Source organism: Camelus dromedarius, chromosome 23 (genome assembly GCF_036321535.1).
Source record: "Camelus dromedarius isolate mCamDro1 chromosome 23, mCamDro1.pat, whole genome shotgun sequence".
NCBI lineage: Eukaryota > Metazoa > Chordata > Mammalia > Artiodactyla > Camelidae > Camelus > Camelus dromedarius.
Genome location: NC_087458.1, coordinates 4813715 through 4838374, shown reverse-complemented (window position 1 = coordinate 4838374; position 24660 = coordinate 4813715). Strand labels below are relative to the sequence as shown.

Here is a 24660-nt window from a genome sequence, read left to right as displayed (position 1 = left end):
GTGGGCCATGCATTTACCAAAAGGACACGGGGATAATCAGAAGAGGCTCAGAGACACAGACACACGCCCTCAGACTCTCGGTACAAGAAGGTCCCCAAAAGTTTCCACTCCACTCTTCCTCACTCCCTACCCCTCTGTCAACCATCCTAGGAGTTAGAAAGTCCTTCTCTACTTCTAACCTTTGTCCCTTAAGCTGCAGCCCTTGGGAGACCCTGGGGGCTCCCCTGGAATGGAGGTGCTGATAGCAGAGTATGAAGTTCCAGGGTGGGGCACGATTGGATGATGGCGAGATGGGAGGGCAGGGAAGGGAAGGGACAGCTGCCTGCCCGCTCCACGCCAGGCGCCACGTGCACCAGGTTGGGGGGAGTGGGCTGCAGTCACGAGGCTGAGGCGTGGCTGTCCCCTGCTCTGCTGTTTACCAGCTGGGATTGAGAGCAGGAGGAGGTGCCAGGGAGCCTCCCCACTGCAGCCTGGCCCCTGGCCAGCCGGCCTGTTGGGTAACCAGGAGAGCCAGGCCCAGCTAATCAAACCCTGGGCCAAGGCTGTGCAGGAAATTAGTGACATCCAGGACCTGGAGGTCGTACCCTGTGGCTCTCTGCAGAGCCCTTCCTCAGTGCAGGTCCCAGGGGTCCTGCTCAGCCTGGGGGCCTCTCTCCTGCAGCTGGCTCAGTGTAGCGTGTCTCCTCTCCTCTGCTCTCCCATTGTTCCTCAGCCTCTGCACACTCCTCCAGGCCTGCCCCTGGCCCCAGCAGACCAGGACTATGTGGAGGCACCAGGGAGCAAGGGAATTCTAGGGAAGGACAGCAAAGGGCAGAAGCTAAGCTGGCAGAGACCTCAAGAAACTCGAGAACCACTGGGATGAATCTGACATTGTCCTGGAGAAGAGGCACCCCCCCCCCCAAATAAGCCATTCTGTCTTCGTCTCTCTGCTCCCCAACTCCCCCGTTCCTGCCACCTGTCTTTGTCAAATAGAAAGTGAATGATTCTAAAGTCACAAAGACCTGGGTTCAAATCACAGGTCAGGCACTTCCTGTCCTTGTGCAAGCCCTTGGGCGAGTCGTGACAATCTTTGAGCATCACATAGCTTACGAGCACTGGATAGTTGTCTGGAGGAACTGCGCTTGCCTCATGGTGGATGTTGGGAGGATTGAAGAAAATCATGGATTTTCCTAGAGTGACCAGCAAGGGGCCCAGCACACAGTAGGTGATCAATAAATGCTAGCCCCCTTCCCATCACCTATCCTGTTTCTCCTCAAGGCTCCAAACTGTGTTGCTTCTCTCTCTCCCCTTGTCCCCCTCCTGATGCCAGGATGCTCTGCCAGCCACTCCTTTCCCCTGTCTGCTGCCGGGCCAGGTGCTCCCTCCCTCCTCCCTCCTCCCTCCTCCCTCCCCTGGGCCCTGCTCCCTGCCCTCCTGGGCAGCCAGGGCAGCAAGGACGGCACCAAGGGAGTTGCCCCATGGACAGAGCCCCACAGAGACACCACCAAGCCTCGCAGGGTAAGAGGCCCTACAGCCCTGCAGGCAGGTGGAAGGGGCTGCCAGGAGGTTCAGAGGAGAGAGAGAGATGGGAAGAGACTGGTCGGAAAGTGAGGAGGGGAGGAGGGGCAAGAGAAGGGAGAAAGAGAGAGAAACGGGTTGGCAGAGGAAGGCAGGCCAGTGAGACAACGGGACAGGTCTTGGTAGAAACTGAAGGAGAAACAGGAGGAGGGGCTGGGGACATGACAGAGGAGGAGAAATAGGAAGTTGGAGAGAGAGGAGGCACATGGATGGGAAAGAAAGGGAGAACTGAAGAAGGAAGAGACAGGTGGGATGGGGGGAAGAGCAGAGGCCCGGAAGCCAGAGGGAGGGAAGGGGCAGCACGTGGGCAGGCCCTCCCCAGTGTGAGAACCCTCTGGGAGGAGAGGCGACACTGCTCATCAGGCTGGGCCCCTGGGCAGCAGTGGCTGGGAGGCTGGCCACTTCACTCACCAACGGAGGAAGCTCTCCTGCCTTTAAGGATGACAAAGGGTCTGGGAAAAGAGCAACAGCTCCCTGTCTGCCGCCCGCACCCACCAGCCCAGCACTTTCCTTCCCCCTGGCCCGGGGGCATGGGGCTTCATTTCTGCAGAGTGTGGGCACCCAGCTAGGGGCATCGGGGGACAAGAGAGTCAGGTAGTCCTTGGCTCCATGAATGACCTGACTCAGAGACCCTGTCTGCAGGATCCCACTGCCACTTGGTCAGGTGTGAGCACTGAGGGGGAAAGCTCCAGGGCCACCTGGTGGAGGAAGAACTCCACTGCCAGGGCGAGCAAGAGGAGCACCCCCACCCCAGGACTCCTCTGAAGTGCAAGGCTAGGGGCCAGAGAGATGGTGCCTCTTCGGGGAGGAAGCTGGGTGGGGCCATGCAGAATCTTGGGGGAGATGGGAGGGCCCGGATGGAGCCACTCCCTCGCTGGGCAGTCTTTCCCCCACCACAGCCCAGCAGAGCCCAGGCCTTCAAGACCACTCACCTCCACTCAGCCCAATGGAGGAAGCCTGCTAGTGGGGAGCATCACCTGGGCAGAGGGACAGTGTAGGGATGGAGGGGGATGCAGGGCGGAGGTGTCCATGATTGGACAAGCAGAAGGTGAAAAATAACAGGAGAGCAGAGTCAGAGGTTAGGGTAACTGTAGTGGGCATAATGCAGGCCTGCAGTGTTTTCTGAAACTAAAGACTGGCCCTGTGCTCTGTGAGGGGCTGCTGTGTGGCTGTAGGAAATGCACCAAAGTCTAGCAGGGAAAGCCTCCTCCCAGGGGCTCCCTTGGTAGGTGTTTAATAAAAGCTGATCATGTGAATGAATGACACCCCCTCCCCGCCAGCGATGCTCTAGATAAGGCTTTCCCCTCAGCAGCTGTCCCTCTGGAGGTCTGTGCCTCCCTGCCCACCCCTCATTAGCCTGCTGGTGCTCCCGACTGCCTGCTCGCCACCGGGACCAGCCACACACAGCAACAGGAAGGGATTGCTTCCTCTGCAAGCGGAGCCAGAGCCCGCAGAAGGCAGAGCAGGGTCTGTGCTTACAGCTCTCCCCATCCTCTTCCTCCTAACATCCTCACTCCCCTACTCTCAACCCCTACACCTCTGGAATTCCCAGGTGCTTGCAGGCACAAATAAGCAACCAAGAGATTTAATTCTGGCTGCAGGATATTTACTGTGCACCTCTAACGGGGCAGGCACTACAGAATAACAAGGTGAACAAGACAGACACAGCCCCTGCCTCCATAGGGCTTAGTGTCTAGCAGGAAAGCCCCGTTTCACACATAATGACACAACTATAGTAGAGAGATGATGTGGTGAGTGCCAGGAAGTCGAATGCCCGGTGCTGAGTGTGTGAGCACCAGGGCAGGGTAGGGGGCGTGCAGAGCTTCTCTAAGAAAGGACATAATCGGGAACTTGGGGGATGAGAAGTTGGCTAGACTGAGGTGGAGCAAGGAAGGGGCATTCCAGGAAGAAGGAATAGTGTGGGGAAATCCCAGAGTAGTGGGGAGCCGGCACTTGTGGCTCTTGTGAGGCCTCTTGTGACTGGAAGGCAGAGAACGAAGAGAGGGGTGCTATGGAGGGTGGGGCCATCTCATCCTCAGACACAACATTCTTCTGGGAAGGAATGGGATGGGGATGGGGGCCCAGGCATTGGCGGGTGTCTCTCTGTCCTCTGTGGTCTTCAACTTTTGGTCCTGACCCCCTCTCTTTACAGAGCTGCTGGCTGCAAAGAAGACCCACACCTGTGAGTAGAGAGTTGGGGCAAGAACTGGGGATGTGGAGAGATGGCAAGGAATTCAGCAAGGGCCCTGGGAGGTCCGCGTAAAAGAAAGGCACATGTGTTGCACAGAGATGGAGGAGCCAAGCAGAGATGGCCGGGCCTGGAAGGAGGTGGAGCCTAGAAAAACAGAGGAGATGCAGAGACGAGGAAAGGAGGGGGAGAGGTGAAGAAGCCTCAAGATCAGGGCAATGGGAGGAGATAAGGAAGAAGCCTGAAGAGTGAGAGGAAACATTGCAAGAAACAAGGAGAGAACAGTGAGGGAATCAGGAGAGGGAGGTGCTGGGCAGGGGCACAAGAGATGCAAGGGAGTGGGTCAGGCCGCTGGTCCAGGGAAAGGAGAGGTGAGGAGGCAGGGGTGCCTCAGGGACTCAGGGAGCCTGCACCAGGCTTTGCGGGCAGCAGAGCCAGGTTTGGTGTTCATCTCTGTGGTTAACACATCCCGAGGTGCGAACAAGCCTGGGGGCAGGCTGTGCAGGGCTGGAGAGCAGGAAAGGCTTCATCTCTGAAGGAAACACATGGATAGGAACACTCTGAGTCCTGGGGCCCTGAAAGACTGAGGCTACAGCATGTGAGAAAGGGGTTAGAGCTCAGGAAGGACTTCCCAATGGATACTAGTAAGTAAGCATCCTCTCTAGGCACCTCTCAGCACATCAGATCTCCCCTCCTAGTTTGTGGGAGAGGCTACTCCTCCAGGAAATGCACCCACTGCTCCTCAGTCCCAAAGCTTGTGTCCCATCAACGAGCCCTTACCAGCCTGAGGGCACTCTGGGGAAGGCCTTCTAAGCATAGGTTCCTTGAATTGATGAGGACCACTCTGGGGCAGGACAGGCCACCTGCATTTCTCCATAACCCTTTCTAGGATTGCCTCCCAGTTCCTCTTGAGAGCTCACTGTGGCTCCTCCTGCTGCCAAAATTGCCTAGAGCGCCTTGTTCCAAGCAGAGAGATCTCAAAGGGCAACAGCATCACCCTCCTCCCTGAGCTGGTCAGAGCGGGGCTGGGGGGCCACCAAGATGCTACGTCCTTCTGAGTGGGGGGTTGCTTTGCTCAGCACAATCCTGATCGGTACCTCATCTGCCCCTAGCCACAGGGCCCCACGGAAATGCTGAGCAGGGCCTCGGGAGGAAAGCGGGTCAAGGAGTGACGCGAGCGAGTTAGAGGGAGGGGGAGCCAGGGACCTTATGTGGGTGGGGGGAGAAGGGGGACTTTCGGAGCATCTGGAACTAGAAGAGGCTAAACTCTATTCCTACCCTTAACCCCTTACCACAGAAACCTCGGCCAGGACCACACCCTGTATCCCCTCCCCAACCCACTAGCCTTGTGCAACCATACCCCCAGGCCACCCCCACCCATGAGTGTCCTCAGTAGGACACAGGCTGACAGCCCTATTCAATCCACTGCCCAGCTCCTGAGAGCCCGGGGAAGGCCAGCAGGAAAAGGCCTGCAGGAGGCGGAGGAGCCGTTGGAGTCCCAGCAGGATGAGAGACCTCTTAGGAGGCTGGCTTAGAGAATCCAGGAGATTAATGCCTCCCCCAGGCCTAGAGGTTCTGAAAAATGGGCTCTGGAAGGGGGTCCAAGATAACCCCAAGAAGGGAGGAGTCCAGGAGAGACCCTAAGGCCAAGAGGGGTCCTGATTACTAAGGGGCCCTGAAGAGGGAACCCTCAGGCTGAGGCACCCCACAGAGCAGATATGAGGCTGAGAGGGCCTCTGAAATTGACTGGTCCCTCAGAAGGACCTTCAGGCCAAGAAACTCTATAGAGAGGCTCACATGCCAGGAGACCTCCCAGGCTGAGACACCCTCATAAGCAGACCTGAACCAGAGAAATCTTTCCACTCCTCAAGTGGGATCTGGAGCCAAACTGCCTGAATTTGAATCCTGACCCCACTACTTTGCTAGCTAAGTGACCTTGGGGAAGTTACTCAACCTCTCTGTGCCTCACTTTCCTCATCTTTGAAATAGGGATAATGGCACCTATCCCATAAAGTATTTTGTGAGGATTAGACAATCCATACAAAACATTAGGAACCATTTCTGGCATGTAGCAAGCATCATCACCATCATCTACTTTCCAATTTCAGCAGTTTTGCTCCTGGGGGCATTTCTGAAGGACTAACACCTTCTACTGCTGGTGGCATTTGTCTGATGATTATTACTGCTACTATTATCATTTACTCCCTAGCTCAGGGCGTGCACCCTGTCGTAGGGAGGGTGTGAGCATGGTGGGCGGTGGGGCAGCCTCCCAGGCTGCATTTCACTGAGCACGGCCTTTGGTAGTCCACAGGGTCGCAGATGGCACACGCCACCGCCCCAGGCAGATATTCTGTGACTTACCTTTAGAAACATCCCTGTCCCTGGAGTCACCTGGCAAAGAGGGTCAGGCTCGGGGGTCCTCATTGGGGAGGGGGAGTAGGAACCTGGCCCCAGGCTCATGTGAGCTCCATTCCTCCCCAGCCAGAACTAACCTGGCGGGTGGAAACAGCTTTTACCGGTGTGTGGCTGTCGCATGTGGTTTTGGAATTTTCCAACACCCCCTGTGATTGGCTGCCCCGCCCCTCACACCCTGCCCCAGGCCCAGATTGGCCACATGGGGCGCCTGTCATCCTACCGCTGCATCCCAGGGGGGTGGGAAGTGGGGGAGTTGGGGGGGTTGTCACTTGGCCACCTGTATGGTGTGGAGCTTAAACCCCCCTGCCCAGAAGCACTGGGGGAGAGCTAGGTGCAGAGCTGTGGGCTGAGGCTCTGCTGAGAGGGCCTCGCCCCAACCCAGCTGCCAGCTGCGCCCCATCCCTGGACCACCCCTGCTGAGAAGGACAGACCGCCCAGGCAGCAAAGCCCACGACTCAGTCATGAGAAGTAAGTGAATGGGGCCACCTGGGAGCGGGGAAGCCTGGGTCCCGTTGTCAACCCCGGGCCCTCTAGAGAGGAGGGGCGTCTTGGGAGCAGCGTGAGCAAAGCTGAGTGCTCTTCCCTGGCAGAGTGTGTCCAGGTCAAGGCCAAGGTCTGTTGGGAGATGGATGTAGTAGTTGGGGAGTCTCACTTCCCAAGCAGTTCCCTCAGTAAAGGGACTGTTGAGGAACTCCTCTGGAAAGGATCTCCAAGAGTATCTGAGGCACAGTGCCTCTCATCTTAGAGAAAGAGACTGTGACCCCGAGAGGCCTAGTGCTTCTCTCCAGATCACACAGCTATAGTAGGTGGAGGCTGGTAATGAATAGGCAGCCTGAACTCACTCTCCTGGCTCCCACTACAGTGGTTCCCTCCACGCCTGCAAACTGCCTGAGAGTGGGATGAGAAAGGAGGCCAGAGGAGTTACTGTGCCCTGAAGCAGCAGGACAGTGAGGGTAAAGCGAGGTTAGCAGGCAGAGGGGGTCAGAGCCCCACCTCCAGGCCTCTGAGCCACCACACTCTCTGCCCAGTGCAGGAACATGAGGACCGACTAGATTCCCAGGTGTGTGTGTGTGTGTGTGTCCCCGTCCATCCCATCCCAGGTTCAGGCACCCATTTGATGAGAGGGATGAGGCAGTGGACATGGGAGCAAAAAGCCTTCAGCTTCATTCCTTTCCGGGCTTGGAGCCATGGGCCAACAGCTGGTGGGCAGGTGCCTAGGGTCCCTGTGCCTTCTAGCAGAGCAAGGGTGGGCAGGGAAGCCAGAGAACCTCTCAGTGCACAGGGCGAAGGAAGCAAAGGGAAGCCCCATGCCCTTGTGGCCTGAGGCAGCCCCAGTCCCAACCCAGGGTCTTCCCACAGCCCACAAAAGGGAGGCCACATTGGGTCCTGGAAAGACCCGTGGGCTGAGGGTCTAAAGACCAGGTTCTGGTGCCACCTCTGTCACTGACTCGCCTTGTAGCCTTAGGCAAGTCATTGCGCCTTTGTCTCCTCCTCTGCAAAACAAGTAAGCTGAATTTAAAAACAAAACCAGCTTTGGAGAGGCTCCCAGTTCTGAGGGCCCAGGACAAAGGAGAGACTCCTAGTCCCTGAGTGAGGCACCCCCAAGCACAGTGACAGGAACTCAGCTCTCCCCTAGGGTCCAAGGGTATGAGGGTTCGTGGAGAAGAGGCTGAAGAAAGGGAAGAGCCCCACCGCTAGGCCGGAGACGAGACCCCAGCGCCGGTGTGTGAGCTGGGCTGGGTCGGGGATGAGGGGAGAGGAGCCAAAACCTTCCACAGGAAGAAGGGCCTCTTGGAGCTTCAGTTTCCCTTCTAGCTTCTTCCCATTAGCAGCAAAGGTTAGCAGACCGGTCTTCCCAGAAGTGGCCTCAAATCAGCAAATCCACCCTGGGAAACAATGATGTGGTGTGCCTCAGAGCCGGGCAGGAGGGCAGGAGTCCCCGGGGCTGCAGGAGGCAGACACTGGGCGGCTCTACAGGGCATCCTCCCGGGCTGGTAGGCAGGAGTGGGGGTCTCCTCTGATGGGGGGGGACTGCCCTAACCCCCCAGTGAGCGCCAGCCACCACCACGTTCAAAGGGCCTCCCCCTGCCTCACATCACTCCTGCACCTTCACCTTTCCCTCTCCTCCCATCCTCAGCAGAACTCCCAAACACCCCCAGCCCAAGGAGCTAGAAGTCAGAGCATCCCGAGCTTGTCCCTTCACAGTGAAACGTGGGAGTCTGTGTGGCCGCCCCCCTCAGGGGCGCCCTCCCTCTCCCCTGCCTCTGAGCCCCTGACTCAAACAGGGAACAGGGACTTTCCCAGGCTAAGAGCTCTCCAAGAAAGGCAGCCCTGGGGTCTCTTCCTGCCCTCCACTGGCCAGTCCTTTCTGAGATCTAGTCTCCACTCCTCCTGCTGCTGCAATGCTACCCCTTCCGTGAGACTCTGGGCTCAGAAAGGATGGCAATATCTTTTTGGGGAGAGGGAAGGCTGGAAAGGAGATGCAGCCCCAGAGGCAGGGAAGGCCACTGATTGTGACGTCTGGGCTCCCACTCCTCAGAGCTTCCTCCTGGTGATTCATCCCCTCCCCCATCTACTGGTTGTTTTCACTCAGTTTTTTTGTTTCCCCTCCTTTCTCCTGTCCCAGACTGTGGGGGTGGCGGGGGCACCAGGAGGGGGTTTCAGGTGGCTGGCTGCCTTTCGTGGCTTTTCAAAACCCCAGACTCTTCCTCGCCCACCTGAGTTTTAGCTTCACTACTTTCTCAGCCCTGGGATCTGGGTGTATCAGCAGAAAATTCTCGCCATGGGCAGGGAGGAGCATTCACCAGGTGCAACTGCTTCTCTCTTGACCCCTGCCCAGCCCTCCCCCTCCTGCTCCCCTGCGGCGGGTGGCCCCGCAGTGGTTTCCAGCTTTGCAGAAGCTGCGGGAACGGAGAGCTGAGAAAGGAGGGAGGCTGGTAACAGGCTGGGGTACATGGGGGACCCCTGGCCAGAGCTGTGGTCTCCGTGGGGAGAGAGACTGAGTTTTGGTCGTGGGGAGAGGGGGCCTAAGCTAAGAAAAGAGATGCATTCCTCTTTCCCACTCACTCATTCATTTCGGCAGAGAGGCCTACCAAGATGTGTGAATGCCCGTCCGCACCCCAAGGGAGCTGTGGTCTCCTGAGGAGTCCCAAGTCAGGATCTCTGGTGGGATGAGTGAGCCGTTCCTCCCTGGCCTTAGAAGTCTCCCCTGAGAAATGGGTAAAAGCAAGAGGGCCCTGGCACCACAGAGGAAGGCGTGGGACAGAGGGAATAATGTCTCTCTAGACCTTTAGACTAGACATGAGTCCTGGCTTTAGTTCCACGGGTGTCCTTCCTGAATTCCAGTCCTCGCCCATCCCCCTCACATCACAATTTACCCTGCAGTCAGTAACCTTGTCCCCCATTCCACTCTGCCCAGTGCCTTTGGATGTCATCCTTACAGAATGTATGGCTCAGTGGTTGAGGACAGTGGCTCTCAGGTTACAGAGACCTGGGTTCACATGCCAGATCTGCCACTTCTGGCTGTGTAACCTTAGTCAAGCCACTTACTTGCTCCTGGACTCAGTTTTCTCATCTGTAAAGTGGGGACAAGTAGTATCTATTTCACAGAGTTGTTGTGATCATTAAATGAAAAATGTGTGTAAAGCCTGGCCCGGAGAAAGAATTCAGCCAACACCACTCTGTCGTAATTATCCCCCCCTTAACCAACGTCCACTGGAGAAAAGAAGAGAGAAAGAGAAGTCCCCTAGACTGACGGGCGCCAGGAGGAGATGCGGGTGGTTCTGGGGTTTGAGGAGAGATCCCCCTGGGTTGCAGCCCCTCCTTTGCTCCCACCACTTCCTCTCTGTGGCACAGGGCACCTGGACAGGGCCTAGGGCTGGCTTCCTAAGGTGGCACAGGGCCAGGCCCTGGATACAGTCAAAGAGCGCTATCAATGAATCTCGCAGCTGTGAGGAGGGTGAGATTAGAGGAGGCTGGAGGGAGGGGCGCCTACTTTGTCTCTACCGTATTTCTCCGCATAGGAAGTACTCAGAGGAAGTTCCCTGAGGATCCTTCAATCCCCAAAGCAGTCAGATGACATTCATTTTCTTTTCCTATTACTGTGTCAGAGTGACATTTTAGAGGTCACACTGGACAATGGCAGGGAAGAAGCAAGGATGAGCTGGGGAAGAGACTAGCAACCCCACCCTTACGCCCCAGGAAGAGGCGCCTGGTGCAAAAGCACAAAGAGGGACTAAAAGCTTGCTACTCAGAAGTGTAGGGTGAGGACCAGCAAGCTTGGGCACCAACGGAGAGCTTGTTCAAATACAGAACCTGGGCCCCCCTCAGACCTCCTTTTAACAAGATCCCTAGGTGATCTTGTTTGAGACTCAAGGGTCTAGAGTCATCCAGTCACTAGGTGGTTTCAAGAGGTATTATGTGTACATGAGTGTTTCTCTGTCCTTGGAATTAGAGGGTTTCCTTTGCTGGGCCCTGGGTGAGAGCTGCAGTGAGATTCAAAGATCTCCCCGAAGCAGCAGGTGAGGGCGGGCCGAGTGAGGGCTGCTGTGGGAGCCGTGCTGCAGGGGCTGGCCTAGAGGTTCCTGACCTCTGCTTGGTTCTAGTTCCTGGCACCCTCAAGCCTTGAGATGGTAAGTTCCTGGCAGGCCAAGCTCCCGGGCAACAGCTTGAGTAATCCTGTGATTACTCAGCTCCCCTCCCCAATCTGGGTTCCCACCAGCTGCTGCTTCGGGAACTGGGCTCAAGGGGGAGGTTTGAAGGTGAGGTATCCGAGGTGTTTTTCAGCTCCTGCTCGCCCCACCGCCACCTGGCCAGTCCCCTTCCCATTCTCTCCCCTCCCCTCCTCCACAAGTCACACTCCTGCCCACCAGTATTTTCTCTTTGAGGTTCTGGGTAGATGGCATTGCAGGGGTGCAGGTGGCAGAGCAAGGAGGGAGGAGTAGGGTGAGAGGGCCTGACAGTGCTGACAGGGCCAGGGGTTGGGCATGGGGCCAGGACATGAGTGTAGGTTTTTCTGTGTTTCTGTGGCTATCTCTCCATCTCTGGGTCTGTCTCTGTTGTCTCCTGGTCACAAACTTCTTGGTCTCTCTACCTCAGAGGCTAGAGGGTCTGACCCTGTAGCACGGAACCGCTGATGCTGTGGGCCTGTCTCACTGTGTACCTCTGCCTTGGACTATGGCTGGGGAGCATGAGCGAGTGGCTGGCCTTGTGGCTGGGGTCCAATCTCTGGCATCCCCCAAACATGGGTGTTTGTGAAGGGGGTCAATGGCTGGCCACATTGTCCTAAGAGAAGGGCAAGATTTGGTGACACTATTGTGAGGTCCTAGGGCCGGGACCAGCAGTGGGTCAGGCCATGGGGCAGAGAGATGTGTCTGGGTCACCCGTGTGGTCGGCGTACACACGCACACGGATGTGGCTCCTGGAGAAGGGAAGAGGCAGGGAGGCCTGTGGCTGACTGCTGGGCTGGGGCCCGAGTTCCCACTGTGGCTTGGCCTAGTCTCCCTCCTGCTTGCTTTTTTGGGTGACCCATGTTGGTTTCTGCCCTCTCTGGGCTTAGGGCCACTGAGGAGAGCGATCCCACAGCGTTGGAGGGGGAAGGTGTCGGGGAGAGGCAAGAGCAGACTCTATAGGGCGCAAGTGCTTCTCTTGGGCCTCAGATGCCCTCTGGGTTCTGCGCGGGTTGTACCAGCACGTGGAGCCCTCATGGCTGAGCTGTGCTCTCCTCATGTGACACCACGGACCTCCCGTGCTATCGCCCGTCACCCCATGCACGGGCAATGCTGTGCTTCCCCCCGATTTTACCTACAGGGGAACTGAGACTTAGAGAATCCAAGTGGCCTCATGTGCAGGTGTCCCCACATTCTCTGCCTCTTTTCCAGGTGCCCAATCCCCTCTTGTTCTCTCTTCCCGCCGCACATTCCAATCTGCTCTTAATTTACTGGAAAGAATCTGAAGGCTCACTTGCTATCTTTCCTGGGTGATCACAGCTTACTGTGAGGGTGTTGGGCAGACTAGGTGGGGCTAGGGGAGGGGGAAAGACTTGAATTCTAACAGAGGAATTTCAGATACCCCGGGGGGCCTGTCCCCCATGAGGAGGCAGCTGCTTACTCTGACTCAGCTCAAGGTTAGCCTGAGGGGATAATGGTTTAAGGATGATGGAAGCAATATTTCGGGGAGTGGTGGGCAAGCCATGGTCACGCTCCCCACCTCATCAACAGGTCCTACACACATCCAGGGTCCAAGCCTGGGCCAGAGGAGAGCTCACAGGAATGTGGATTTGCCATATAGACAGGATGCTGCTTCGTCTGACCCTCAGGGTGGGATATGAAAGGGAGAAGTGTCAGAGATGAGAAAGGGGTCCTAGACCACTTTTATACTCCACCCCCAGCTTTCCCCCTCAGAGGGAAGGCAGCAGGTCAGCGATGGCAGAGAAGTGACCCACAGGGCCTTAGAAGTGCTAAAAATATCTCAAACAGTAGGGACCCCAACTCTGCCCATTTCCTCCAAAGATGGGCTGGGGGAAGGCCATTGGCTGGTGCCTGAAACTCAGCGGAGACCTGTGGGCATTGACCAGGATGGGGCAAAACAAGAGATGAACCTGGGGCCAGCAACCAACCACAGTGAAGGCAGGGGGCTGGCATAGGTTACAATGATCTCAGGGGAGAGAGGGGATCCTGGCACCCGGTGAACAAACACTAACACCCATTTGCACTTGGGCACGCTGGCTCAAGCCGATACACCCACTGGCTGACAAATCTCATGTACCTTTCATGCGTACATACACACATACACATGAGCTGACCTTCAAGCATCCAGCACGCCCTCTGATGTGTGTACCCCCAAAGTCATGTACACACAACAACAAAATGGAAAGCTATGGGGAACTGGGATATGGACCCAGCTCCTGGGTAAACTAGCTGTGTGAACCTGAGCCTCATCTGGCCTATTCCTTCATCTGTAAAGGAAATGAAAGAGGTTGAACGAGATGGTCTCCAGCCCCAGCCAGTGTTGACATTCATGCTTTGTGTGCACATAACTGGATGCAGAGGCTCACGTGCTGAGACATGCAGAGCCACCCTCTGCTCTGAGGCCAGGAACCTAGGAGCCCTGCTGTATTGACGCCACTCTCCTGAGCTCCATCTCAGCTTCTCCCTGCTGTCTCTGGGCCTCACTGCGTGGACCCTGCCCTCTTGTCCCCTGGACTCCGTACAGCCCCTCCCTGAGCCTCTGCTGCCTGCCTGAGGATGGCTGGCATCTCTACCTGGCCCCCAGGGGGCTTCCTGCCTGGTGCCCCACATCTTCCTGCCATGCCCCACACTCTACCCCTGGAGACTGAGCCCCACTGAGGCGGGTGGCACAGAGGAAGCCCCCTGGGCGGGAAGCAGGTGTTGTGAAGTAGTGAGGACTCCCAGGTCCCTCAGGCGGGAGGGAGGCAAGCAGAGCTTTTCATCTTGAAGGGCTGAGCAGGTGGCCTCTCTGCAGCTGCTTTCCCTGCCCCCATAGAGCTGATACCACCCCAGCTGCCCCGCAAAACACAAACGGCCTCCGCAGACCCTTTCCTGAGTGGCATTTGGCACTTCACTCCTTCTTCCATCTTGCAAGAGGGAAACAGCAAGCTGGAGCAGGGTAGGAAAAAGCAGGGGGAAGCACCATGCCCCGTGCCTGCTGCCCAGGTACAGGGGTAGGATGCGCCAGGGCTGACCTCAGCTCTTTCTCTTCCAGCACAAATCGAAGTGATCCCTTGCAAAATCTGTGGGGACAAGTCATCTGGGATCCATTACGGGGTAATCACCTGTGAGGGGTGCAAGGTGAGTGCGCTTACACACACACAGCCTCTTCAGATACAAGAGGGGGCTCAGTGGCCTTTGTTCTGACTGCAGGGCTGGTCTCCTGAGGCAGCCAGGGAGCTGCTGGGGCTGCCCATTACCAGGAGTGCCCTGCGCACAGGAGCACCTTGTCTTCAGCTGGGGAAGTGTTCGCTGGACAGATTACAATTACACCAAGAAATGGAGGAGAAAAAAACGAAGGGATGCTAGGATCTGGAAAAGCTGGGGCCAGATCTTGCAGGTTGGAGGCTCTCAGGGCTGAGCTGGGCCTGGCCAGGATCAGCAGTCTTGGTCTCCACCTGCCTCCCCCAGGGTTTCTTCCGCCGGAGCCAGCAATGTAACGTGGCCTACTCCTGCACCCGTCAGCAGAACTGCCCCATCGACCGCACCAGCCGAAACCGGTGCCAGCACTGCCGCCTGCAGAAATGCTTGGCGCTGGGCATGTCCCGAGATGGTGAGGCCAAGCGGGCAGCCCCCTGTGGCTTCCCTGGAGTCCCCAAGGGAGCAGCCGGCCTGCTGTGCCAGACAGGGGTTAACCTGTAAAAACGCCCTCCCAGAGCTCTGCTCTCCATCCCTCTCTCCGGAGGGCCCTTGTCTCTTCCACTGTCCACTGGCGGGCGCTGGGGGCTTATGGGGGGCACGCCACCCTCGTCAAGGGTCTTTGCAGTCCCCAACTTCAGGCTCTGCTAGAACCACCCTCCTTTTTCTAAGGTCCCAGACTCTTCAATTTCTCCTTCCTCGGGATGGATTCTCCTCACCCCACTCCCCTGTGGCCCAGATACCATCAACGGTCCACGCCTTTCCCTCCAGCCCCGTCACTCCAGTTCCAGCTCCATCTCCCTCCCTAGTCCCCCATCCCTGGCCTGGGGACCAGAGTCCACCTGGGAACAGCCCCAAAGGCTTGAGGGTGGGGAGGATGGACGTTCCTGGTGCTTTCTCCACCTTCCTCAGTCACTGCCCCTTCTCCAGCCCCCAAACTGCCCCCCCAAGACACCACAGAAGGAGCCCAGGGTGGGGCTGGGGGAGGCACAAGGTGATGAGGAGCCAGAAGGAGCCTGTCAGCACTTTTCAGCGCCCAAAATAACAAAGTGAAAGGAAACATGCAGGGTTGCAAAGGGGCAGGCGGGGCGAGGGGCTGTGCCCCCACACCTGGGAGGGGCGGTAGGGCGAGTGAAGAGGCAGGAAAGAGAGAGCAGAAGAGGATGTTCAGAAACGAGCCGCGGAGCCTGGGTTGGGCTGTGGTGAGTATCTAGGTCACAGGGAGCCTGCCCGCCTGACCACAGGGAGACCCGTGTTCTCAGCCACCCTCTTCCTCTGGCCCTCCGAGGCAGGCGCGGTGACCCTGATACAGCTTAAGGCCCCCGACTCGGCCACCCCCAACCTCGGCTCAAGAGGCCAGAACCCTCAGTCCAGGCTCGTTGCTTGAATTCTGCCACTGCTGGAAGTTGGTTTCGAGCAAGGAGTGTTTGCTCAGGAGACCAGAATGCCTGGGCTGCACAGAGCCCTGTGGCAAACGGGAGTGAGGAGGGGAGGGGGTCTCAAACAAAAGTGCCCTAAAGGGAGGCTCCAGGGCAAGACGGAGAGAAGCTCTGCTTGGAGTCAGCTATTCAGGAAGCGACAGGATAGTCCTATAATGATCAAAAGGCCTGTTGACTCTGCCCTGTGCCCTGTCCTCCTGCCTCAAACACTCCTGATCCCCGGACCTCTTGCAGCTGTCAAGTTCGGCCGCATGTCCAAGAAGCAGAGGGACAGCCTGCACGCTGAGGTGCAGAAACAGCTGCAGCGGCGGCTGCAGGAGCAACGGGAACAAGCCGTCAGGACCCCTCCTGCAGGGGCCCAGGGAGCAGACCCCCTTGCCTGCACCTTGGGGCTCCCGGATGGGCAGCTGCCCCTGGGCTCCTCACCTGACCTGCCTGAGGCCTCGGCCTGTCCCCCTGGCCTCCTGAGAGCTCCAGCCTGTGGGCCCTCCTACTCCAACAGCTTGGCCAAGGCTGGGCTCAACGGGGCCTCGTACCACCTACAATACAGCCCTGAGAGGGTCAAGGCTGAGGGCGGAGAGGACTTCCTTGGCACCAGTAACCAGCGGGCCCCAGACAGGTGTGGACTCCATTTTGCGGACCCCAGGCATCCTGGGCTTGGGGAACCAGGACGGGGTCCGGACAGCTACTGCAGCCCCAGTTTCTGCAGCACCCCAGAGGCACCCTATGCCTCCCTGACAGAGATGGGTGAGCAACTCGGGAGACAGAGGGGCTGGGACATCGAAGGAGGGGCTTCCAGGAGAAGAGCCCTAGTCAGCCCCCCATGTAAATCACACACGCCCAGGGTGGCGGGGGCAGGCAGGGAGGGGTAGGCCAGGCAGAGGAGTGCCCTTTGTCTGGGTAGGGTAGGAGCTGGCTGAGCTTGAGCCCCTGCCTTCCTCCTCTGGCCCCAGAGCACCTGGTGCAGAACGTTTGTAAGTCCTACCGAGAGACGTGTCAGCTGCGGCTGGAGGACCTGCTACGGCAGCGCTCCAACATCTTCTCACGAGAGGAGGTGGCCGGCTACCAGAGGAAGGTGAGGCCAGGAGATCATGCTGGGAAGGGAGGACATCCCACCACCGCCGGAGGGAGTCCAGCGCCGGCCACCCACACACACAAGTGGGCCGGGGCGAGGCAGGGAATCACAGAAAGACACGAGCATGTACATGCTTTTAAAAAGCACGTACCCTAGCAGGTGGATGAGAGCTTTTCCTTAGCTCCTGCCTATGAACATTTTACCCGGCCTCCATCCTACCTCCTCCACCACCCAGACCTTGGTGTGCAGCCCTGGGCAGACTCTCCTTCCTCCTCCTCATCAATGACAATAGTCAGAATTCCAATTGCCATTTGTTAAACACTCCTTCTCTGCCAGGCACTGTGCTAAATGCTTTACATAAATTATCCTTGACCCTTAAAACAACCGACCTGTGAGGTTGGCATTTGCTTCTGTTTTTAATGGACTGGGAAACTGAGCTCAGGCGAATTCATAGACTCACTCCATATCACAAAGCAGTGGAGCCAAAGGCAAATTCAGATCCACTGGGCTCTAGAGCTTGTTCTGTCCCTTTCATCACACCCTGACAACCCCTGCGCTACAAACACCCATCTGCACTGAACTTGGGTGTGTCCTACTCACCTCGACACGATGCGAACTCTTGGAGGGCAAAGCTGTATCTCAGAAGTTTATGGATCCCTCCCACAGCTAACTCAGTGCCAGTGGCTGGTGGGCGCTCAGTGTGACCGAGCGACAGGAATGAACATGGAGTGTGCATTTGTGCTAAGAACAGTCTAAAACACTGGTCCTGAGAAAGTGGGGGTTGAGAATCTAACCCCTTCAGTTTATCCATCTGGGTTCCCAGGGGCTTGCGGGGGTCCCAGAGTCATAAAGAGGGACCCTCCCCCTACAGTGGGACCCTCCTCCTTCCATGCAGTCAATGTGGGAGATGTGGGAACGCTGTGCCCACCGCCTCACCGAGGCCATTCAGTACGTGGTGGAGTTCGCTAAGAGGCTCTCAGGTTTTATGGAGCTCTGCCAGAACGACCAGATCGTGCTACTCAAAGCAGGTGCCCAGGGAGAGCGGGCAGGCCTGGGGGCCACTGGGGACAGATGTGGACCGGGCAGGGCTGAGGGGAGGGAGGTGTCCCAAGGGAACTAGGACATTAAAAGGGACAGAGACAGACTCCAGGCTCCATTTGACACTGTGCCTGCATTCTCCCCACTCCCCAGGAGCAATGGAAGTGGTGCTGGTCAGGATGTGCCGGGCCTACAACGCTGACAACCACACAGTCTTTTTTGAAGGCAAATACGGTGGCGTGGAGCTGTTCCGAGCCTTGGGTGAGGGGCAGGGGGAAATGAGAGAGAGGAGTCCGATGCCAACCCCATCCAAGTCTCTGAGACCCAGGGCACCCTCTTTTCAGCACAAATTGGCCCCTCTGTTCCCGAGGGGCGGGTGTCCGGGGCAGCGCAGCCTCGGCCACCTTGCTCATTCTTTCCTCTCCGCCCCGTCAGGCTGCAGCGAGCTTGTCAGCTCCATCTTTGACTTCTCCCACTCCCTGAGCGCCCTGCGCTTTTCCGAGGACGAGATTGCCCTCTACACAGCCCTCATCCTCGTCAGTGCCAGTGAGTGTCACTGGGCCTGGGGAAGGGACATTCAGGTGGTGGGGGCACGGCAGGTACTGAAGAGTCTGGGCCTTCGCTTGTGGTTAAATCTGGGAAGTTGCTTTATAGAGCAGAATGAGCCCCATCCGACCTGGCCGTGAAATAAAATGAGCTGAAGACTCAGAGGACTGAGAGAAGGCAAAGAGCAGCACAGGTGGGACCGAGGAGGTGGGGGGACTTGAGTATGAGAGGAAGTGAGCCACTTCCCTGAGAGAAAGCAGTCAGCTTGTGATTCCATCGTGGCCACCCACAGAGTCACCTGGGGAACTTTAAAAACTGCCTGGGATTGCTGCCTGGTCCCCCTCCCAGTGTCTCTGAGGTCATCGATCTGGGGTGCAGCCGGAACACCAGAGTTTTTAACAGCCTCTCTTGAGTGACTATAATGTGCTACCAAGCTTGAGAGTCACTTCTCCGTATGAACTCATTTTTAGACTGCGCCATCATGGCACAAGAATGGAGTGGGCTAGGGGAGCCAGCGGAATGCGAAGGATTCAGGGAACCCAAGGAAGTGGGTTGAGCTGCTAACCTGCGTCTGCAGACCAAGATTATCAGTCTTCTGATTCTGCCAGTGGGTAGAGACCTAAGTGTGCCCCTTGAACTGGAAATAAAGACTTAAAACATGACTTCAGGCTACTTTATGGAGTCAGGGCAAAAGGCGGTTTGCTGAAGTTAGCCACAGACTGATGCAGAGGTCCCGAGGCTAGCCTGGGTGGCTTCACGAAGGCCATCTCCTATCAGGGGCCATCCTTGCTGGGTGGCAGTGGGGACAGGGTGCTCTCTCCCAATCTTTTTTTTTTTCTTCCCCTATGGCAGAGTTTTAGAGCCTAGCACTGAATGGGTTGTGAGAAATATCAGGGTACCAGGGAGAAGGCAGCTTGGAGTTGGGAGATTATAAGTTCTCATCCCTTTTATCGCTCTCCAGTTTTCCTTGTAGAAAGCCAGCCAAGCTTAAGGCCCCAGAACTTACCATTATCAAACCAAGACACACACACACACACACTCACTCACTCACTCACTCACTCATTTTCACTCTCTCGCTCAGCTGAGACGGCCTCTATCCAGCACAGATATCCAAAATGGCACACCCTTTTGGTGGAAGTTAACCTCCATGTTCTTTCTTGTTCTCGCTGTGGTCTCGCCCCTCCTTCAGACCGGCCAGGGCTCCAAGAGAAAAGGAAAGTAGAGCAGCTGCAGTACAATCTGGAGCTGGCCTTTCATCACCATCTCTGCAAGACTCATCGCCAAGCCATCCTGGCAAAGGTAGGAGCAGTCTCTGGGACAGAGGAGGTCAGGCCCAGTGCCAGATGTGTGACACGGGGGCTGGTGAGGACCAGGGTCTGAGGATCCAGAGGACGAAGTGCTTGAGGGCCAGCTTGTGTGAGAGAACTTGCAACAGCCTGGGGACGAGGGGACTGAGCAGTCACTTCCATGTATGTAAAGATGGAAAGTTAGGGAGCCTGGAATTGGGAGGGAACAATTCAGTTTAATAGCACCACCGCTTACCCAGCACCTGCTGGTACTGGAGTGGAAAGATACAGAGATGCCGTCCTTGCCCCACCAAGAGTTTTTAATCTGTGAAGAAGAGACTCGTCTACCAATGACTCTAGAGTTGAATGTGATATGTGATATGTGATATGTGATACAACAATCATGCAGTTAACAAAGCGCTTTCCCAGATATGCTCATCCTCGTGGCAACTCAGTTGATAAGGCAGGTGTTAAAAATCTCCCCGTAGTGATAAGGAGACACAAATGACTTGTCCCAGTTTATGCAATTATAAGTGATAAATGCAAGGTTGAATCCTAGTGCCCTTTCTAGCGTATCCCTCTGCCCCGGATACATTTCTACAATAAGAGATATTGCGGGAAATGCGAGAGCATGGAACAGGGATTAAAAATAACATGGGGGTAAAAGGAGTGGATCATAAATACTTCCCAGAAAAGGTGGCATTTAAACTAGGCCATGAAACGTGTACAAGCATTCAGGGGGGTGGGGCAGGCGTGCCAGGCTTAGGGTGCAATACAAGCAGAAATCAGGAGGCAGGATAATACACAGACGGAGACCAGCTAGTGGAACATTTTGACTAAAGTGTTAGATCAGGAGTTGGGATAGATTGATGGGGGCAGGGAATTAGCAGAAGACAAACTTGAAAATTAGGTCAAGGAGCAAATCAGAGAGGACTTTCAATGCCATATTAAAGAGTTAAGACTTTATTTCCAGGCAGTGGAGCACACCGAAGGCTAGAGTAATGTTATCATCAGAGCTATTATTCAGGCAATTTAATTTGGAATCAGTGGAAAGGAACCCTTTACATAATGGTCCAAGCAATGAGCCCTTGCCATGTGCCGGGCCCTGTGCTAGGTGCTGAGAATACAGCAATGACTTCAACAAAAGTCTCTGCCCTAAAAAACCTTGCAGTCTGCTAGAATAGGTTGGAAGGAGGAGAACTTGGGAGAGCAGTTTGGAAACAAATCTGGCTGGCTCCAACTTCAGAATACAGCACCTCCCCACTGTCACGCCCTCACTGTCAGTTCTCACTTGGACCATTAGAGAGGCCGCCTTACTGGACCCCTGCTCCACCTGTCTGGCCTCCAGCAGCCACACCGCACTGTTCTCCGTGCTCCTGGAGCAGCCTACAATGCTGAGAATCAAATCTAGAGTCTGTGTCCTGGCCCACTGGTCTCGTGGTTTGACCCCCGACACATTTCCTCACCTCGTCTCCTTTCTCTGCCCCCTCGATCGCCCGTCCCAAGAACACTGGCCTCCCTGCTACTCCTTGAACACATCAAGCCTAGATACTTTCGTACCTGCTTTTCTGGCTGCCTGGAAGGTTCTTCCCCTGGTTTTCCAAGTGACTTGCCCCATCCCTTCATGCTGGAGAGGTTTTCCTAGACTACCCCCTACAAAAAGCCCCCTACCGATCACCCTGTTTTATTCCTTTTTAAAGAAATTATATGACACATTTATTTTCCAGCTCCCTCATTAGGGTATACAATTAATAAAGGCAGAGAGTTATTTTATTCACTGATGGACCCCTACAGCCCACCACAGTGCCCAACAGAGTAGGATCTCAGTATCTGTTGAGTGAATGAATGAATGAATGAATGAAGCTATTGCAACAGCAAAGACAGACTCAAAATAAAGCAGTAGGAATGAAAAGGGAATGAATTCAAGAGATGTCAAGGGATCCCATGCTGCCTGCTCTTCTCTGCCTGTCCCTTTCCTAGGTAACTAAGCTGAGGGGAAGGGGGCAGCGGCTGGTGAGAGCTATTTTTAAGCCTCACTTGGTTATACGAGGAACTGCAGAAGATAAATGGTTTTCCCAGCCTTTCTCCAGTGAGGTCTCCCTCCCTCTGTCTCCCCATCAGTCTCTGGGCCTTTCCACTCCCCTCCGGCTGAGTGCCGGCAGTGTTGTTTACTATTTACAGTGTTGGGTGCCTGCTTGGAAATTGCTCAGTCCGAATAAACAGTTATTGGGCACTTGCCATGTGCCAAGCAGTTTGATAGATACAGAGGATACTGAGAGGGAGGGAGGGAGGGAGGGAGAGTAGGAGGAGGAGGAGAGAGAGAGAGAGACTACCCAAAAAACTTAAATCTAGGATGGGAAGACAAACTGCATCTTTTTCCTAAAATGTGGTTTAAGTGCTACACAGAGGGAAGCCCAAATGAAGAGCCCTTCTTCCAGGAGATAGTTAAAGGAAATATTCCCAGAGGAGGTGACACCTGAAGGTAAGAATTAGCCAAGCACAGAAGAACTGGAAAGCATTCCAGTAGCAGGGAGCAGTACCAGCAAAGGCAAAGAGGCCCGTAACTGCGCATATAATAGAGAGTCACGGAATCTCACTATTATAAAAGCACAACGTGTGAGTGACAGCGTCTTTAACACAGCTCATTCTAGGAGTAGCAGGGACATGATTTAGGGGCTTCAGCCAGAAAACATGCACCTGTCCCACAGCGGTTCTCACTTCCCTCCAGTTCCCGGAACACATCCCTACCCCTACCAGTAGGACCTGGCTGTTCCACAAGTGCCAGGGGCACAGGGAGAAAGCAAGGAGGGTTCTCCCAGCCCAGGAAGGATGAGAGGACTGCTCTGCTCTGGGGAGAGGGCTGACGCTCTCTCCCTGTGAACCCATCTCCAGCTGCCACCCAAGGGGAAGCTTCGGAGCCTGTGTAGCCAGCACATGGAAAAGCTGCAAACCTTCCAGCATCTCCACCCCATCGTGGTCCAAGCTGCTTTCCCTCCACTCTACAAAGAACTCTTCAGCACTGAAGTCGAGTCACCTGAGGGGCTGTCCAAGTGACCTGGAGGAGAAATTCCCTTCCCTTCCCTGGAACCTGCTGGATCACCTCCCTGGACCCCCTCCCACTCTCAGCCTTTTCCTTTCCTTGCCCCCTGGAGGGTGGTCCCTGCCTGTTGTGGGAGGGGGGGCAGGGGCAGGGTGAGCAAATGCTGAGACTGATTTTCTGCCTGCAGGCCTGCCTGGCAGCAGGCCAAGGGCCAGAGGGCGGGGATGGAGGAACATCGTCTCCAGCCGAAGCTTTGTCCTGGCCCCTTTCTCAGCCCCATCACCCGCAACTTCTGAGAGGCCTGGGGTGGGATACAAGGACTTCCAGAAGGACGTAGGTGTCCTCAGGACAGCAGGGGGATCCAGGGCATCCTGGACAAATGGAAGTCAACTGTGTGCTCAGAAGCTACAAATAGGCCTTTGAAATACCTCATTGCATTTCCCAGGGGGCTTTGGCTGGGGCAATGCATGAAGCTCAGAGACTGGTGCCAGAGCCCAGAAGCACCTGCGTAGAACTTGAATCTAAGTCTTTAGATTTTCTGTCTTCCCCCTTCCTCCCAGCTCAGCAAGGAAATGGTTGGGCACCCTGGGGTCTATAAAAAACTGAATATGTGGTGGGTAAGGATGGGACAGGATTAAGAGGCTGGGGCTAATATTTTTACAGGATTTGGGTATAGGGATGGGTATGATGAAGTCCAAGAGGCAGACAAGAGACAGAGAGAGTTAGAACTCAAACCTCTTATGTGCACTTTAAAAACGGACTTCAGTGTTTACGCAAACCTGATCACACGTCCACATACACATGAAACACATACATAACCTGCAGTCATGAAGCTCAGTAGACACATTTAATCTGACACAATCTCTGCCTTCCTTGAGATCACAGCTCAGAGGAACTTAGTGGCCTCAAGGAAGTCCCAATCCTGAGGGACCCCAGAATATTTCTATGGTGTCCCAGTTCACCTATCTTAGACCTGGGGTGGCGCAAACTCTAACCCAGCCCCAGCTGTCTTCTGTCACAAGAAACCCCAAGAGAAGCAGAGATGGCTGGACACAGGTCAGTCAGGAGGCCAAGGACAGACCCTCGGAGGACTGTGGGCCCCCTCCCCCAAGCCCTGCTCTTCTCGTGGAGAAAGGAAGCAGACACAATTCCACCACTCTGTGCCTGTGTACCCCCAACTCCAGGAGAAGGAGGCCTGTTTCTCCAGCCGTGATCTTGCCCAAGTGCTCTCTTGGCTTTATAAAAGTAGCTGTGAGCCCTCCTCAGAGGGATAAACAGCAGGTGGTAGGGATGGTTGTTTTTTTTTTTTTTTTTTTCCCTTCTTAGGGTAGGGTAAACAGAAACCCCAACCTGTGCAGTTCTTTATAAAATGATTTCAAAGGCAAGAGGTGTGTGTGTCGGGGTAGGGAAGCCTTAATTAAGTTTACCTGCGTGCTGCTCTTTACTTTCATCCCTGCCTGAGGACCCAGGTGTCCAGCCCAGCCAGCCATCAGCATTGTAAGGATTCTGGCCCCCACCCTAAGCAAGCCCCTCAGTGAGGCGTGAGAGCTGATCCTCAGCAACTCCCCACCCCCACCCCCACCCCCAAGCAATCTCAAACTAAGCTCCACAGCTGGTGTTCTGGACTGAGAACTTTCCCCACGAATGATGCCCACAGGGGACATTTAGAATGAGAGGTTGCACGGAATTGCCCCGCATCTGGGAGACTGACAGCCTACAGAAAGTGCCTGGCCCCAGAGCTCCCCAGAGGACAGTCAGGATGTCCAAGAGACCCCGTCTCACTGCCCAGCCGCTTCCACTGCTCGCCCCAGAGGCTCCAGACCCTCCCCCTGCGCTCCCTCCCCTCCACTGCCATCGGTAGTGGCGCTTGCTGCAGCCCTCCCTGGTGGCTTTATTTATTTATTTTGCACCAACAGGGTTGCTGCAGACTCATTCTTGCCTGGTTTAAAAAGAGAGAGAGGAAAAAAAAAAAGGAGAAATGCTTTCTGGCTCTTTTCTCTACCTCGGTCTTGGCAGCAGCGGCTGCAGCAGCAGCAGCGGAGTGCAGGCGGGCCGGTGGGCGGGCAGGCGACCCGGCAGGCAGGCAGGCAGGCATCGGGGAGTGAGGCACACAGGGGAGGCGCAGCCTGAATGGGACGGCCCCCAGCCCTGGACGGATGCAGTACCCAACTTGATGCCACCCTCCAGCTTCCCTGGTAAGTGCCCCCTCCT

At 55.9% G+C, this 24660-nt stretch overlaps 1 protein-coding gene across 6 annotated transcripts; it reads left to right on the top strand.

Annotated features, from left to right (window-relative positions):
- Positions 1-1396: 1396 nt before the first annotated feature.
- On the top strand, positions 1397-23834 carry RORC (RAR related orphan receptor C). 6 transcript variants are annotated; one of them, XM_031436396.2, is made up of 11 exons: positions 1397-1497; positions 3710-3739; positions 13883-13968; positions 14299-14440; positions 15699-16211; positions 16418-16539; positions 17435-17567; positions 17731-17802; positions 18013-18123; positions 19313-19422; positions 22302-23834. In XM_031436396.2, the coding sequence occupies exons 1-11, from the start codon at positions 1458-1460 to the stop codon at positions 22461-22463; spliced, it is 1521 nt and encodes a 506-aa protein (XP_031292256.2). In that variant the 5' UTR covers positions 1397-1457; the 3' UTR covers positions 22464-23834. The 6 variants fall into 6 exon arrangements, with proteins under 6 accessions (XP_031292256.2, XP_064333832.1, XP_064333833.1 ...); XM_064477762.1 differs by having other exon boundaries at positions 17731-17838; positions 22302-22586; XM_064477763.1 differs by lacking the exon at positions 22302-23834 and adding an exon at positions 22138-22294 and having other exon boundaries at positions 17731-17838.
- The last annotated feature ends 826 nt before the right edge of the window (positions 23835-24660 follow it).

What these genes read in the sequence shown, in the direction of transcription:
- RORC (XM_064477762.1), top strand. Translation starts at nt 1,458, where the DNA reads ATGGACAGAGCCCCACAGAGACACCACCAAGCCTCGCAGG. An exon ending in ACACCACCAAGCCTCGCAGG is followed by an intron (nt 1,498 to 3,709) that starts GTAAGAGGCCCT and finishes CTCTCTTTACAG; the next exon opens with AGCTGCTGGCTGCAAAGAAG. An exon ending in TCACCTGTGAGGGGTGCAAG is followed by an intron (nt 13,969 to 14,298) that starts GTGAGTGCGCTT and finishes TGCCTCCCCCAG; the next exon opens with GGTTTCTTCCGCCGGAGCCA.